The 13,424-nt window shown below is 40.4% G+C and overlaps 1 protein-coding gene across 3 annotated transcripts in view; it reads left to right on the forward strand.

Annotated features, from left to right (window-relative positions):
- LOC102694431 (intermembrane lipid transfer protein VPS13B) overlaps positions 1–13,424 on the forward strand; it is a 325,472-nt gene that overhangs the window by 172,123 nt on the left and 139,925 nt on the right. For all 3 annotated transcript variants that reach the window (XM_006636105.3, XM_015357899.2, XM_015357901.2), the window contains 3 exons: positions 273–507; positions 2,160–2,380; positions 9,784–9,987. In XM_006636105.3, the coding sequence (XP_006636168.2) occupies positions 273–507; positions 2,160–2,380; positions 9,784–9,987 (660 nt within the window). The remainder of the gene's footprint in view (positions 1–272; positions 508–2,159; positions 2,381–9,783; positions 9,988–13,424) is intronic.

The following is a 13,424-nucleotide window of genomic DNA, read 5'->3' on the forward strand; positions in this document are numbered from 1 at the left end:
GGATGCAGTGCTTTATTCTAGCGGATTTCTGTCACGGATAAATTGTAATTTCAGACTTGGTTCCAAGTAGCAAAAGATGGATCCAGACCTCAAAGTTATGAAAAAGTGCTCTCACCCATTAGCTTAGATAGCACTGCAGTGTGTCTAATTTCATGGCAGAACCTATTTTTTCCGCGTAGTGTGTGATGGAGATCCAGTTAAGTTTAATTCATTCATCATTCTTTAAATAAAAGGAAAGTAACCCTTTTTTTCCCTCTGTTTTGGCTTTCTAGCTGGAGCTACAGTCGTGTTGTATATTCGTCCCAAATGACAGCCTGCCTTCCCCGAGCACCATTGTATCGGGGGATATTCCTGGCACAGTGCGAAGCTGGTACCACAACCAGGCCAGCATGCCTGGGACTCTAGTAATATGTCTCCCCCAAATAAGTGTGATGAGTGCTGGCCATAAGTACATGGAGCCACTCCAGGAAATTCCGTTTGTTGTATCCAGGCCGGTTCTTGAAGAAGGTAAGTCTTTAATTACTTAAGTGATACACATGAACAATTTAAGTCCAGTTGCGATGGGTATCATTATCCTCATGCCTGTGGAGCATTTATTTCATATTTGTGGTTGGATAGCATGTGGGGTTAGCCACTCATGACACCTATGTTTTAAAAATTTGTTAGTTTAGGAATCAAAACCTTTTTTTCCGAGATGTGCAGGTATTTCATGTGTGTTTTTTCGATTAGTATTCGTATGACACATACTGCACAGGGCTGCTTCGATCAGGTACTGTATGCATTTACTCTCGGCCTGTTCCCTCTATATGAATCCCAGAAATGAAAGAGAAGAATTTCTACAGGTCCAACGGATTCAAACGCCATCATGATAATATGAAAAAATAGCCTTTGATTATTAAAACTTGTTTTACTCCTTTTAAACTTCCTTTAGCCTCGTGTTTGTGCTACGGTATATAATGTTATAATTGAACAAATATATTGAATGGAAAACTCATTATACTTTAATATTGTTTTTGATGAGTTTGTACAACACAGATCTCCTCTTGACCTACTGTACTATCTACTATCCAGTATGTTGCATAAAAAAGAATCATTTATTGCCTGCATTATTTTCATATTGCAGATGAGTCACCCAGCATTCTCTGTGTGCTATTATTATTGAATGAGTTTATAATCGCAGCAAAACCTAGTGAGAATGGTTAATGTTTGGGCATTTCAGAAGTCGTATTGTCTAATTATCTTTCTTGGCTGTGTGAATTTATTAAAAGTCAAATGGAAAAATATTTTATTGTTCTCTGGCAGATGCTTGAATTAGTTGTTTCATTTAACTTTTGTAGAGCTGTATAGTTTTGTTTTTTTATCAGAAGATTTTCATTGGGTTTTGATGTTAACAAACTGTAATTGGACAAGTGAAAATAGTTATTGCCGTAAATGAATTTTAAAGCATTTTTTTGATCCAGACTGTCAAAGCCAATATTTTATATCTTCACGGAGCCAGCAACACACTCAGGCTGCTCTGAAAAATATAACTGTTTTGAAGTGCTTTTAATTTGTTATTGTATTAAAGAACAAATGGTGCAATTATCTAGGATTTACTTAGACTAATTAAAAACAAACCATAAGGGCTCTGTTAATGCATAACATTTTGAAGCAGTTCACACACAGTGTAGTACTACAGAGCAATAACTCTTCTGATATCAAATTGTAAGTAAAGTGCTGGCTTTAACAGCTTTGAAAAGGATGACATGAAAAGCACGCAATTTTGAGAATGTTGTAATGGGCAGCTGTGTCAGCATGCGTTGGCTGTAAAGGTTAATTCCATGTCTGAGAAACAGAAAAGAGAAACGACGTTTTGGCTGTCGGGGCTTCTTCGTGTGTGGAAGGTGGCCGAGCAGCGTCGCGTTTCTCCTTTCTATTTTTCAGACTTGGAATTAACCTTTACTTGCTCCGTCTTCGAGAATTCCACTTCCTCTTGGACACTAAACTCTCCCCCCGCCTTCAGTCCAGTTTTCTGTGTCCAGCGAGCAGAAAGTGGCTCCTGGCAGCGCTGTTTGTCCAGGGATAGGGAGCAGTAAACGCGCTGAGTCCTGAGCTGCTCCTGAGATGTTCATCCCTGCTCGTCTGCCCTCTCTCTGCCTCTCTCCCCCCCTGTCCTTCAGGCGATGCTTTCCCGTGGACGGTGAGCCTGAGCCAGTTCAGCGTGTACACTCTGCTGGGGCAGCAGCGCTCCTTCAGCCTGCTGGACCCCCTGGGCTGCACGTCCACCCTGGCCGTCACCTCCCACAAGCTGCAGGCCTCAGGCCCCGAGATCCGGCACTCCTTCATCGTCTGCCTCCATGTGGACCTGGAGAGCCTGGAGATCAAGTGCTGCAACCCACAGGTGGGTCTCTTCCTCGTGCTGACCGCAGCTGTTAAAAAAAAAAATAGGTGGCACAGTTACATTAATCACTAGATTTATTCCTGGCCGTGGGGGTAGGGAGCGTAGTAAACTGTAACAGCTATGGTTATCATATAGTTACCTAAAAGAGCGTTTAAAGGAAACAGATGAATGTCGTTTCAAATTAACACTAACTTTTTTTTCCCCTTTAAATAATCCTATCCTTCCTTTTTCTGTCCTCCTTTTACAACTCCTTAAGACTCAGTCCTTTGGAATAGGGGGTGGGATTTAGCCTTTCTTTGATGTGATCTCAAATGTTCTCTTCCTTAAGTCTTAGTAACTGTAGCCTGAGATGCACATTTGCCTAATGTGGCTGAATCAGTTCCAGGTGTGCGGTTCGTTGCTGTGTTTTAGGTAGGGACAGACTGCGCCCTCTGATGGGAGCTGCTTCCAGGATAGAATTGTTCGGTGACCCAGTGCCACTTGCCCACAAGTCTTTGGATGGAGACACTGTATTTGCTCATTAGTGCTCTTCTCATGTGTCTTTATGTAATCCATGACCAGCGGACTGCAGGCACTGTGCGTGTGTAATTAAATTCAGTGGCCTCCGGTTCATGTTTTGAAGTAATTTGACGGTATCAAGTTAATACCACAGTATCAGACTTTGGATATGAACCCACATAAATTTCAGAATCTTGATGATTTGGTTATTAGGGCTGGAGAGAGGGATAAAAAGCCTTCTCTTTCAGCGATTCCCCCACCCAAGCAAAGCAGGGCCCAGGAAGGTGGGGGCAGGTTTGACGTCCAACATCGTTAATGGCGTTGCACCATGTGTGAGGAGGATATGGGTGTCCTTGCGTGAGGCAGAAAGATGATTAACCCTTAGTGTAGATATGTGGGCTTGCAGGCGGTTATGTAACATCTGCTGAGAAGGCCTGTTGGGTAAGCTTTTTACTCCTATCTCTGTTTTTCTCTGAGTCAAATAACATTACAAAAGCAAACCTTAAAATGAAGGTCAAATTCAGTTAAATAGAATATGGATCAGATTCTGCTGTTTTGAAAAACTCTGTTATTATGTCAGCTCTTGCACGTTTGAAGGTCGGAAACCAGTTGGAACTGTTTGGATTTGTGAGCCGAATGAAGCGAACAGAGCCTCTTGCAATCCAGAATTTCAGCAAACACGCTTAACAAACACTGGCATCTTCCTAACTGCTTTTTGGAATAAAGCAGAATTACTGACATCGAAAGGGACTGTTCCCACACTGTTTTGGAACACATTTTTGCAAATGTTCACATGCATAATTCCCTTGGCTGAGACAGGCTGTCTTGAAACATCAGAGTTTTAGTCTGTGATACCTGAATAGAGCTCTTTTTTCTTGGAAAATATGAATAATGCCCTGGCTTTGCATTGCCCTCATAAATGCCTTGTGTCATTGTGTTTATGTGGTGGGTAACAGAAATAAACAATATTAGGGTTGTGCCCTTTAATTTAATTTGCACTGGCGGAGAAAAAACAAACATTCTGTGAGTTTGCAGTGAGATGTTCTTTTTGAGGTCACTTTAAGAGAAAAAAATCTCAGCTCATCCTCCTTGGCCTAACTCTGTAATTATTGAACAACATTCAAATAGGATTCCAAGCTACTTTTGTCCTCATACCTTTCATTGTCATGAGAAAATGTAGATTTAATTGCAGCACAGAATGAAATAAATCATTATTAACATTAAAGCTCGTCAGATCTCCCATTATTTATCAAAGACCGAAATAAATGCCGTCATTTACAGAGCAACTTGTTTCATTATCTGTTGGACCAACAGCTGAGAGTCCAGCTCTTTTTACGTTTAATCTTTAAATTTGCTGCTAATTCTGAGCAGAAGTTGGTTAAACTAATAACAATTAGACTGCACCGCAGAGTTTAAGAAGTGTTGCCAAGGCCTAGAACAAAAGAGACCTCACACCACTCTCTGAGACCTTCTTCCAATTATCAAACTATTTGTGGGAATGTATGTGGGGATGTAAGAGCAGCACAGTTGCTCAAAGTGCCACCAGCAGTGCAGCAGCAGGGACTTTCTCAGTAGAGGGGAAAAGCCATCAAGCTGTCAGAGGAGGGACATCCTTTTGTGAAGGCAGGGATTCAGAAGGCCTGTGTGTTTTGATCACATGCACACGAAGGAGCTGGGAGCACCAGTCCCGTCTTCTGATGCAGGCATCAGCTTGTGCTGTGCACTCTCAGAACACCCAAGTAGGTAGATGCCAGGCGCATGGCAAACATAAAGAAGCGTCAAAGTATTTAAGCTTTTTTTTTATCTTACAATGGTAGTTACTGTAGTAGTCGCCGGCGTTCAAAAGCAATGTACTGTATTGAAATTAAAGCTAGAGTTACCACTGCCTACAGTAACTATCCAAGTGCCTTGAATTAAGATCAACTGGAAGTTAAAGACTGCGTCACCACTCACTCTGTTACCAGTTGAAAAGTTAAGACCAGACAGGGCTTTTGCAAAGGTAATAAAGCAGCCTTGACCTAAAGCATGTGGCTGGCTGATGTTTTTTTTGTTGCAAGCTTTAAGTTAAAAAGAAAAAAGGTACCTCATGGCCATCTTGGAAAGTACAGCACTTGCCCGTGATCTTTTTTCTGTAGAACCAGATTAACACAAGATTGGGCTGTGTTCTTGGTTCTTGTATAGGACTTTCAAACCTGTCAGCTTGAATTAGCATATTTACCCACTTTATTTTCAAGAAATGAAACTAGTGTTAGGGTATGCTTTAAAGTTACAGGTATGCTTTAGTCCTCCGTGATTCATTTTGACAGGCATTTTGAAAAAATGGAAGCAAGGTTGTCTGTCATCCTAACACCTGCCTGCTTCCCCACAAACACACACCAATATACAGTAGCTCTTCCTCATGACAAATTTAAATGAGGTGTTTTTTAAGTTATTAAGGGCTCTTTGGCATCCAATGTGGGGCACAGTCCCTAATAGACAGACACCAGCACAAGAAAGACAAAAGGCCTTCTGAAATCTCAGCCACAATAAAACAGGAGTTGAAAGAAAGATTTTTACTAGCTTCTGCAAAAACATATGACATCTGTAGATGTACACTCTGCCATAAATAAACAAAAAGCAGGGAGAGTGTTTTTTTTCCCTATTCTTTACATTTTCTTATTAAAAACTGATTTGCCTTTTTTCTTAAACCAGCAATAAATACCTTATCTAGTGACTTTTCTTTTTGGCGAGACCTGGCATTCTGTCTACTTGTGGGGGGGTGGTGGCTCGGGTTTGGGGCTCAAACAGGATATTTGGAATAGTTTGAAATGAACCTCTAACATGTGGAAAGATTAACTATTTTCTCCTGCTTATTGCGAAGTGGTGTTTTCAAGGATAAACCGTAAACACACTTGTTACCAGCAATTACAAAGGAGAGATCGCAGAGATCCAGGCAGCGAATGTAGGTTACTGAGGCAGCAAAGGCAGGCAAAGCAGTCTCTGAATCTGCACTGCCCACATTAAATAAAAAACAAGCTGCATATGCCTGGTGTATCCGGAGGCTGTAACGTTTATAAATATCAGCTTTTTAGTTTTCTGTAATGACTGGTCTAGTATGGCATCCAGCTGTCTGCTCTGGTGAATATGTGTTAGCGTTTATTCTTGGCCATGTTTAAAACAGTATATGGTAATGTATTGTCATTCTTTTCCTTTGATTTATGCTTATTTATGGAACATTTGTGTATACTCTGACCAAACGAATCCAGCACTGTTAGCAGTACCACATTACCCTTTATAGTTCTGAAGTGAAATGTCCTGGGAGACAAAGAAGTTGGATAGCGAGGGATCATCGACATCCAGAAATTAGCTCACTGTAAAAGACTGTCGTCCCCCCCCCCCTTAAAGGTTCCATATAAATAAATATAATTAAAAAATTCACATGTCTTATTATTGCCTCTACACATATTTTTGTTTTTATATTATTTCATTTTTTGTAACTTGCAAGTTTAGAATTACTCCTCTGGCTGTTTTTTTTTAATATTGTATGTCCAAACAGACGTGTGAGCAGCGACTGAAACATCACCAGCCCTGAGAATGAGCCATGCATTACATCCAGTTTCCATGGGGAGAGAACAGTGGAGATGGAGTAAATAGATAACATGAGGAGTGCCACTGGCTTCTTTTAATCTATTTTTTTATGGATGCTGTTTTAACATCTGGGCATGGCAGAACCATTATTTACCTCCAGGGCTTGAAATCCCAAATATTTTTCAGTGATCCAGTAGGTTCAGTGCACATCAGTAACAGTGATCCTGATTAACCTAATCCAATCCCACGAGTCTTGGATTTTTTTGTCCTTGTCGATAATTCACAACATGATTAAATATATTGAGAAGAGGAAGTCCAACTCCCGCAGCTAATGTGTCAGTTTTTTCATACCTGATTCCTTTATGCTGGTGTGTCCAGACACGTTGTTAATAAAGGAACGGGTCAAGGTTTGTTCCATGCTGAGAGGAAAAGAAAAAAAACAACAGTGTTTCAACTGAACGCTCCGCAGCCGAAATGCTGTCTCTTTTCTTTTCCTTTCAGCGCGGAATAAACCTTTGCCTGTCCCTTTGCACCCTGTGCATGCTGAAAAAATCGATGTTCCTTAGATGCTGCTGTATGTTCTGTACCAAGATGCTATGATTCTAATGGCTGAGATACATGAACATACCTAGTGTATCGCCTGAACTTTCCACAGCTCACCCTCAAGAGTGTGAGTGGTTTTCCTCCTGTTTACATACTGTAAGTGAACTTGTGTCCTGATGCACCTCTCCATGCCTTTTGACCTTCTTTCTGATCCTGAAACTTGGTCCTGAGCCCAGAGAAATCGGGATTTCTGTTCTATTCCCAACGCACCCGCAGGTCATCCCACACTGCTGATCCGCTCTCCAGCCTAGCGTTCGTGCTCCGCCGTTTAATTTTGTGTTTAATTTGTTGTGTGACATTTTGTATATGTATGCGTTTCTGAGTTTTGTTTTTGCGTTGTTTGCATCATTATGAAAAATGCTCTATAAAGTGTAGATCACAGTTAAACCCTGTGTTTTCGGATCATCATCTCTTTAAAATGTAACTTTCTGACCAGTTTCCTGGCTGCCTCGTGCAGGTTTCATTGGTACTTTGCTCAGTCATCGCTCAGTGATATACAGTATGTGAATGACCGAAATGCGGATGTTGGAAAAATAAGGATCTGTATTCTTGTATATATTGGGTTTTTAATGTTTTGTCCTTTTTTAAGGACATTTAAAATATCTGAATACTCTTCATACAGGGATACATTTCAGTGTTTCATTGTGGTAGTTTTTTAATAAGGTTTTTGGATTTATTTCCAATGCTGTGGTCAGTTCTTCGTAGATAATTGGGGTTCAGTTATCCCAAAGGAGGTCAAACATCAGTAAAACCTGCAAAGAAGATAAACTGAAATGTAGTTATTATGTAAGTATTAAGCCCCCAAAGTCAGTACTTAGTGGAAGCTCATTTGCCATACGTTTCTGCTCTGTCTTTTTGGATAGGTCTCTATCAGTTTTTTCACCGTGCGGTGCTATAATTCTGTTCATTATTCCTGGCAAAATTCCCCGAGTTCTGACATGTTTGTTGAGGATCTTTGATGGAGTGCAACCTTCAAGCCTTGTCATAAATTTTCAATTGGACTCAAGTCAGGACTTTAACTGGGCTACTCAAGGACGTTAACTGTCTTGTTGTCAAACCACTCCATTGTGGCTTTGGCCTTGTGTTTTGGATCATCGTCTCTTTAAAATTTGACTTTTTGACCTAGTACTAGTTTCTTGGCTGACTCGTGCAGGTTTCCCCTGTACTTTGCTCAGTCATCACTCAGTTTCATATGGCTTCTCATTGCTACGTCCCTGATGAATTGTGATGACTTTGCACATACTGTATCTGAATGGTCAAATGATCTACAGTAAGGTGCTGTGTTTGTGTCTGAGTTCTCTTCTGCAGGCTTAGGTTTAAATCTCAGTTGTTGGTGCATGGAACAATCTACCCAGACATGTTTTTGAAGCCCCTACCATCTTTCGAAAACTGGCAGATTAATTAACTACAGTACCATCAAACAGGCTGGATGGGAGGAATGGCCTGCTTTCATTTGCGACCATTTCTGTGGGTTCTGATGATGAGAAGCTTACCCATTTCATGATGTTCCTATCGCCATGGAATGAAGTAACTAGGTGATGTGCTGTGTAGGGTTTGCACCAGACATACTGTCATTTTTTTTTTTTAGCTGTGGCTTCTTTTTTGCCACTCACCCATACAGGCCAGGTTTGTGTGGTGACGAGGATGTTTGCAATGTATGAACAGTCACTCCCATCTCAAAAGCAGGATATTTCAAAGTCATTGTGGGCTTCTCAGTGGCATCCATAATCAGGTTACGGTTATGCCCCTCTGCTCAGTTTGGAAGGGCAGGATGGTCTGGGTAGTGTCTGGGTGGTATGATGGTATGATGCTCATTCCACCACCACTTTGTTCCTGGCTCATTTCCAAAGCTCTTTGGTCTTCTTGGTGTATCACGCAGTGCATGTTGTGCTGTGAAATTCAATATCTGTCTGAGGGAACTTGCAGAGACAGACAAATTTACTTCCAAGTCAAGTTAATCCAGTTTGATTATACACAGACAGAGGTCATTACACTAATTTTGTGGCCTTTCAAATTATTCTTTTGCACCTGAACTCATTTAGGGTTGCTGTAAGCAAGGGCTATAAATAGTTAAGCAATTGAGAATCATCCAGTGTTCTTCAAAAAACTTCGTATTTTCTTGCTTAGAAGTCTGATGTTTTTTTTTGGATTTTTTCTCTATCTAAACCCTTTAGATAAAGGGCTAGAAACAGTACAATGACTGGTTACTGTTAGATTTTCATTAGTAGAGTCTGAGAGAGCTTTTGATGACACCTAGTAAAAACAGTAGTAGATAGATAAGTATCTACTATTTATCTACTATTGGTAGATAAGGCACCCAAGTACTGCAGTTGGTTGCAGACTGTTTTTGTTTTGCACTGCACAGCTGGATCATAAAGAGTTAATCTTTAGTGCTTTTCTCTCCATGTGTATTCTGTTTCCACGTAAAAAAGGTACAGCACAGACTCTTTGAATTCAGTGCATTGTTTGTGCAATACATCCTAATTGGGCTTTTGTCATCTCCTACTGTAAAAGTTGGAAGCTTGTTTTCCTTTCAGAAAGAATCAGAGTCCTGGAAAATCGGTTTTAGATCCAGAGTTGCTTCTAGGCAGTAGTTAGTTTCTTTGTGCACTGTTTTGTGCATGGATTTTGATTAATTTGGATGGCGCGGCTCTTTGTCGAGTCAGGCAAGTGAAAGATGGTGATGCCCAGCGTGTGCTCGGTTTATTTTTCTTGCTCGGCGCTCTTGCCTGCAGGTCCAGCTGCTCTACGAGCTGTTCCACAGCTGGAATACGACGTGGACCAGGATCCAGAAGCGAGGCATCCTCCGCCAGGCCGCGCGCTTCCCCGAGCCGCCCGCGGGGGCGGCGCCCTCGTCTCCCGTGAGGAGCAGCGCTGGCACGGCGCAGCCCGACACCAGCACCTGCAGCCCCTCGGCCGACTTCGGCTCTCCCACCGAGGTGAGTGCGCTCCGCGGTGCCCGGGCAGCAGGCTGCACGCTGGCAGCCTCGGCGCTGAGCTCCTGTGGTTTGGCCCTGCAGCGGATCAATCCCAGAAGCCGAAGGGAGCCAGAATCAAAAATGTAAACAGGATTCATGCTTGAAGTACATCCATTATTATAAACAAAAGGGTTTTCATTCCACTTAAAATTATACAAAAGCTAAAAGCTTGTGCACAGGGCCTTATGCTGTAACCCGATTGGCGTTTCTCAGCAAAAGCAGCTAATCCTAACGTGAATGTTTGTAAAACAACATTTTTAAGCTAAAAATCTCTTGTCATCTAGTGTGTAATTGTGCTTGTGCTTTTTGTTATGCTCTGTATGTCTGGATTACGTAGTTTTGAATATAAAATCTGGAGATCCTCTCTCTTCTTATTATAATTAGTTATTTTTCTAGGATCACATTTAGAACTTTTTAAAGTTAAGCTAAAACTAAAAGCTTGCATCTTACTTTTATGAACTGATGTGTTTACTGTACATTGTCCCAATAATTCTTATATAAATGTATTGTGTTTCTGGGTTCATTAAGCAAACAACAGGGAGAGTTTTGATTAAAAATCACTTTGGTTATAGAAAAAATAGTAAATCTGAAGCACCAAAAGCTGTACATTTTACAATTTGGATTGCAATCTAGGGAATTTAACCCACGATGTAAAGAACTTGGAAATATGTTGTGTATTTTAGTTAATATATCTAATATTTTTGAAAAGGAGGTTATGTCACTCTAGGTATGAACATGCTAGAGAGCTGGAACTCTCTAATCTCTCTATCTCTCTTAACATCTCTAGAAATATAACAGATGCCTTTAAAGTATAAATATATCTGTTTGAAACTTTTTTTTTAATTAGGGTAACCTGCACACACTTTAATATAAAACTACCTTTAAAATAAAATCTACCTGTTAAGAACGGTTAGGTTCATAACACTTGGGCACAGTGTGTGTTTAATCTTACAGTTATAAAGGTAATTATGAATGGGAAGTATGTATATTTACACATTTATTTATAAATCTAATTATAGAAACAGATCTTTGATAAAAATACACCAATGGGACATTTTACCCCCTCTGTTTTATACATACAGTAGATTGCATAATAATGAAATATAATATACTATGGATATTCGAGCATCTTAATTCTTAGGTAGTGACGCTGTGCTAACTGGAGGTGAAGTTATCTGACGCTAGACAAGCGTCCCATGTTGTGTCGCCTGTGGTACCGACAATCACAAACACTTAATAATACCTCCTCACCCTGAGTCACGGTAGTAACAGACATAGGTACTGCAGGCTATGACAGCCCACTTGTCAGTGTTTACTTAAGTGCACACAGTGGTAGAAGTGTTTAGTCCATGGGGAAACGCAGTGATTGAGCAAGAATGCAGGAGCTGTTTTGATAAGGTTCTGCAGTGGTGAAGCCAAAACACCCCTCCCCACACACACACACACTCACACTCATGCTCTTTGGCATTTCCCAGCCTGCGATCTGTGGGTCTGACGAGCAAAGACCAATTCTGCAAGGAAAACAAGCTCTGCCCTTTTGTCAGTTTACTGAGCTTGGTGGAGGAATTAAAGTGTATGCTTTAGGTCTTGGCGAAAGTAGGTGTGGGAAAGTAGCTGAGCTCCGGCTGTTGGCTCACTGTGTTAGAAACTGGTAGATGATAACATCTGCGGTTTTTTGGTACTGCCTCGGCAGAACCAGGAGGTCCAGTTCGACAAGGGGGGCTCAAATTTTAAACTGGGTTTTCTTTCACTGGGGTTGTTTTATTATTTATACTCTCAGTGTCCCCGTGGCTTTAATGATCCAATCATCCTATTGCTAGCCTCATCTGCAGCATCAGATCTGTTAGATCATACCTTTTAGGCACAGCTATTTGAGTATTTTAATTTTTTGATCAAAGTTTAGATAATCAACATTCAGGGACAGCTTCCTCTTTTGATACTGTCAAACACAGTACATACAGTAGTCCTGCGCTAAAAGGCTTTTGTGCATCAGTTTGTGTTCCTTCACGTTTTGATAGACTTGTCAGAACTCTTTGGTTTTTATTAGTAGTCTTCCAAAAGGGCTTGAATTGATTTTTTTAGCTTTCCTAGCCTTGCAGTTGCAGCTTTTTTGAAACATTTCGTACTGGCTGGATTTGAGATTTTGGCTGAAAGGTTTACTTAACTGTCAGGAATTTTAAGTTCTGCAGGAACACTGTACACCATATCCAGTAACTGAATTTCAAAGTAAAAATGTTCCAGATAAAAAAAAGTTTGTTGTGTGAAAGTGTAGATGTCCTTCAAATAAATTCACTTTTCATTTTTTTTTTCTTAGAAACACGATGTGTTTTATTCAGTCATCGTTCTCCATCTTTGACAAATTAACAGTTACACACTCTTTATTGCATTCATTCATCCAGTCAGTTAATCATTGTTATTTTACAGAGACCCTTTTCAGATTTGAATGGCTGAATGGCCAGTGATTTGTAACCCGATTTGTAAATAAAGTACTATAAAATCATGCTTTTACAGAGGGTGCAACAGATTTGTAGATGAAGCTGAGTGTTTCTCGGCAACCAATAACTAAAAACTCAGAATGGCTTAAGCACATTCACGGACAGCCTGAAATCAAGACACATTAAATCAGAATTTATTTTACCTTTATTCACACATTGTAACACATGACCTTCAGGGGGAAAACGTGCAAATGAAAACCTGGAAAAATGGGTTGGATGCTGTAAGTGCACACACTCTTGAGTTAGTACTTGGTGGAAGTACCTTATGCTTGAGTTACAGCTGTAATTCCGTTTGGATAGTTCTGCAGTACCAATGCAGCACATCCGAGATTAGGTAGTGTTTGCCCATTCCTTGTGTGTCTTGATTTTAGGCTGTGTGTAGACTTTCTATAGACTCTGTATGTACAATATATTTGTGTAAACATACAGTAATTTCTCATTTACCACATTTTTCATTTTGCCCATTTTTGATTTAGAAAATAAGATTTTAACTGTTGCGAACGAGTGGCCGTTCTGGCCACCAAGCTGGTTTGGTAGATAGTAACTAATTGATCTGAGGATTTAATCCAGCTGTTTCTTGAAAGAAGCAACACTTCAGGCTTCAGGAACGCCGCTGAGTAGCTTGTCCAATATATCCACAACACTTTGTGTAAAGAAGAACAGTACCTCCTTTTTCCAGAAGAAAGTGCACTTCCGAGGAGTTTCCACTTGTGACCTCTAATTTTTGTTTCATTGCAGTTACTGGAGTATTAAGTATTACCCCTTTAAATTCTCATCATCATATTGAAGTATGGTTGTGTTACGCATCTGTTTTCCTTTTAAAAATGTGTAATAAGAAAACCACAAAAGGTTTTTAATGGAATGGTTGATAACCGTGTTGCCACTGTAATACTCATGAACTAT

The sequence above is a fragment of the Lepisosteus oculatus genome, chromosome 10 (assembly GCF_040954835.1).
Source record: "Lepisosteus oculatus isolate fLepOcu1 chromosome 10, fLepOcu1.hap2, whole genome shotgun sequence".
NCBI classification, from domain to species: domain Eukaryota; kingdom Metazoa; phylum Chordata; class Actinopteri; order Semionotiformes; family Lepisosteidae; genus Lepisosteus; species Lepisosteus oculatus.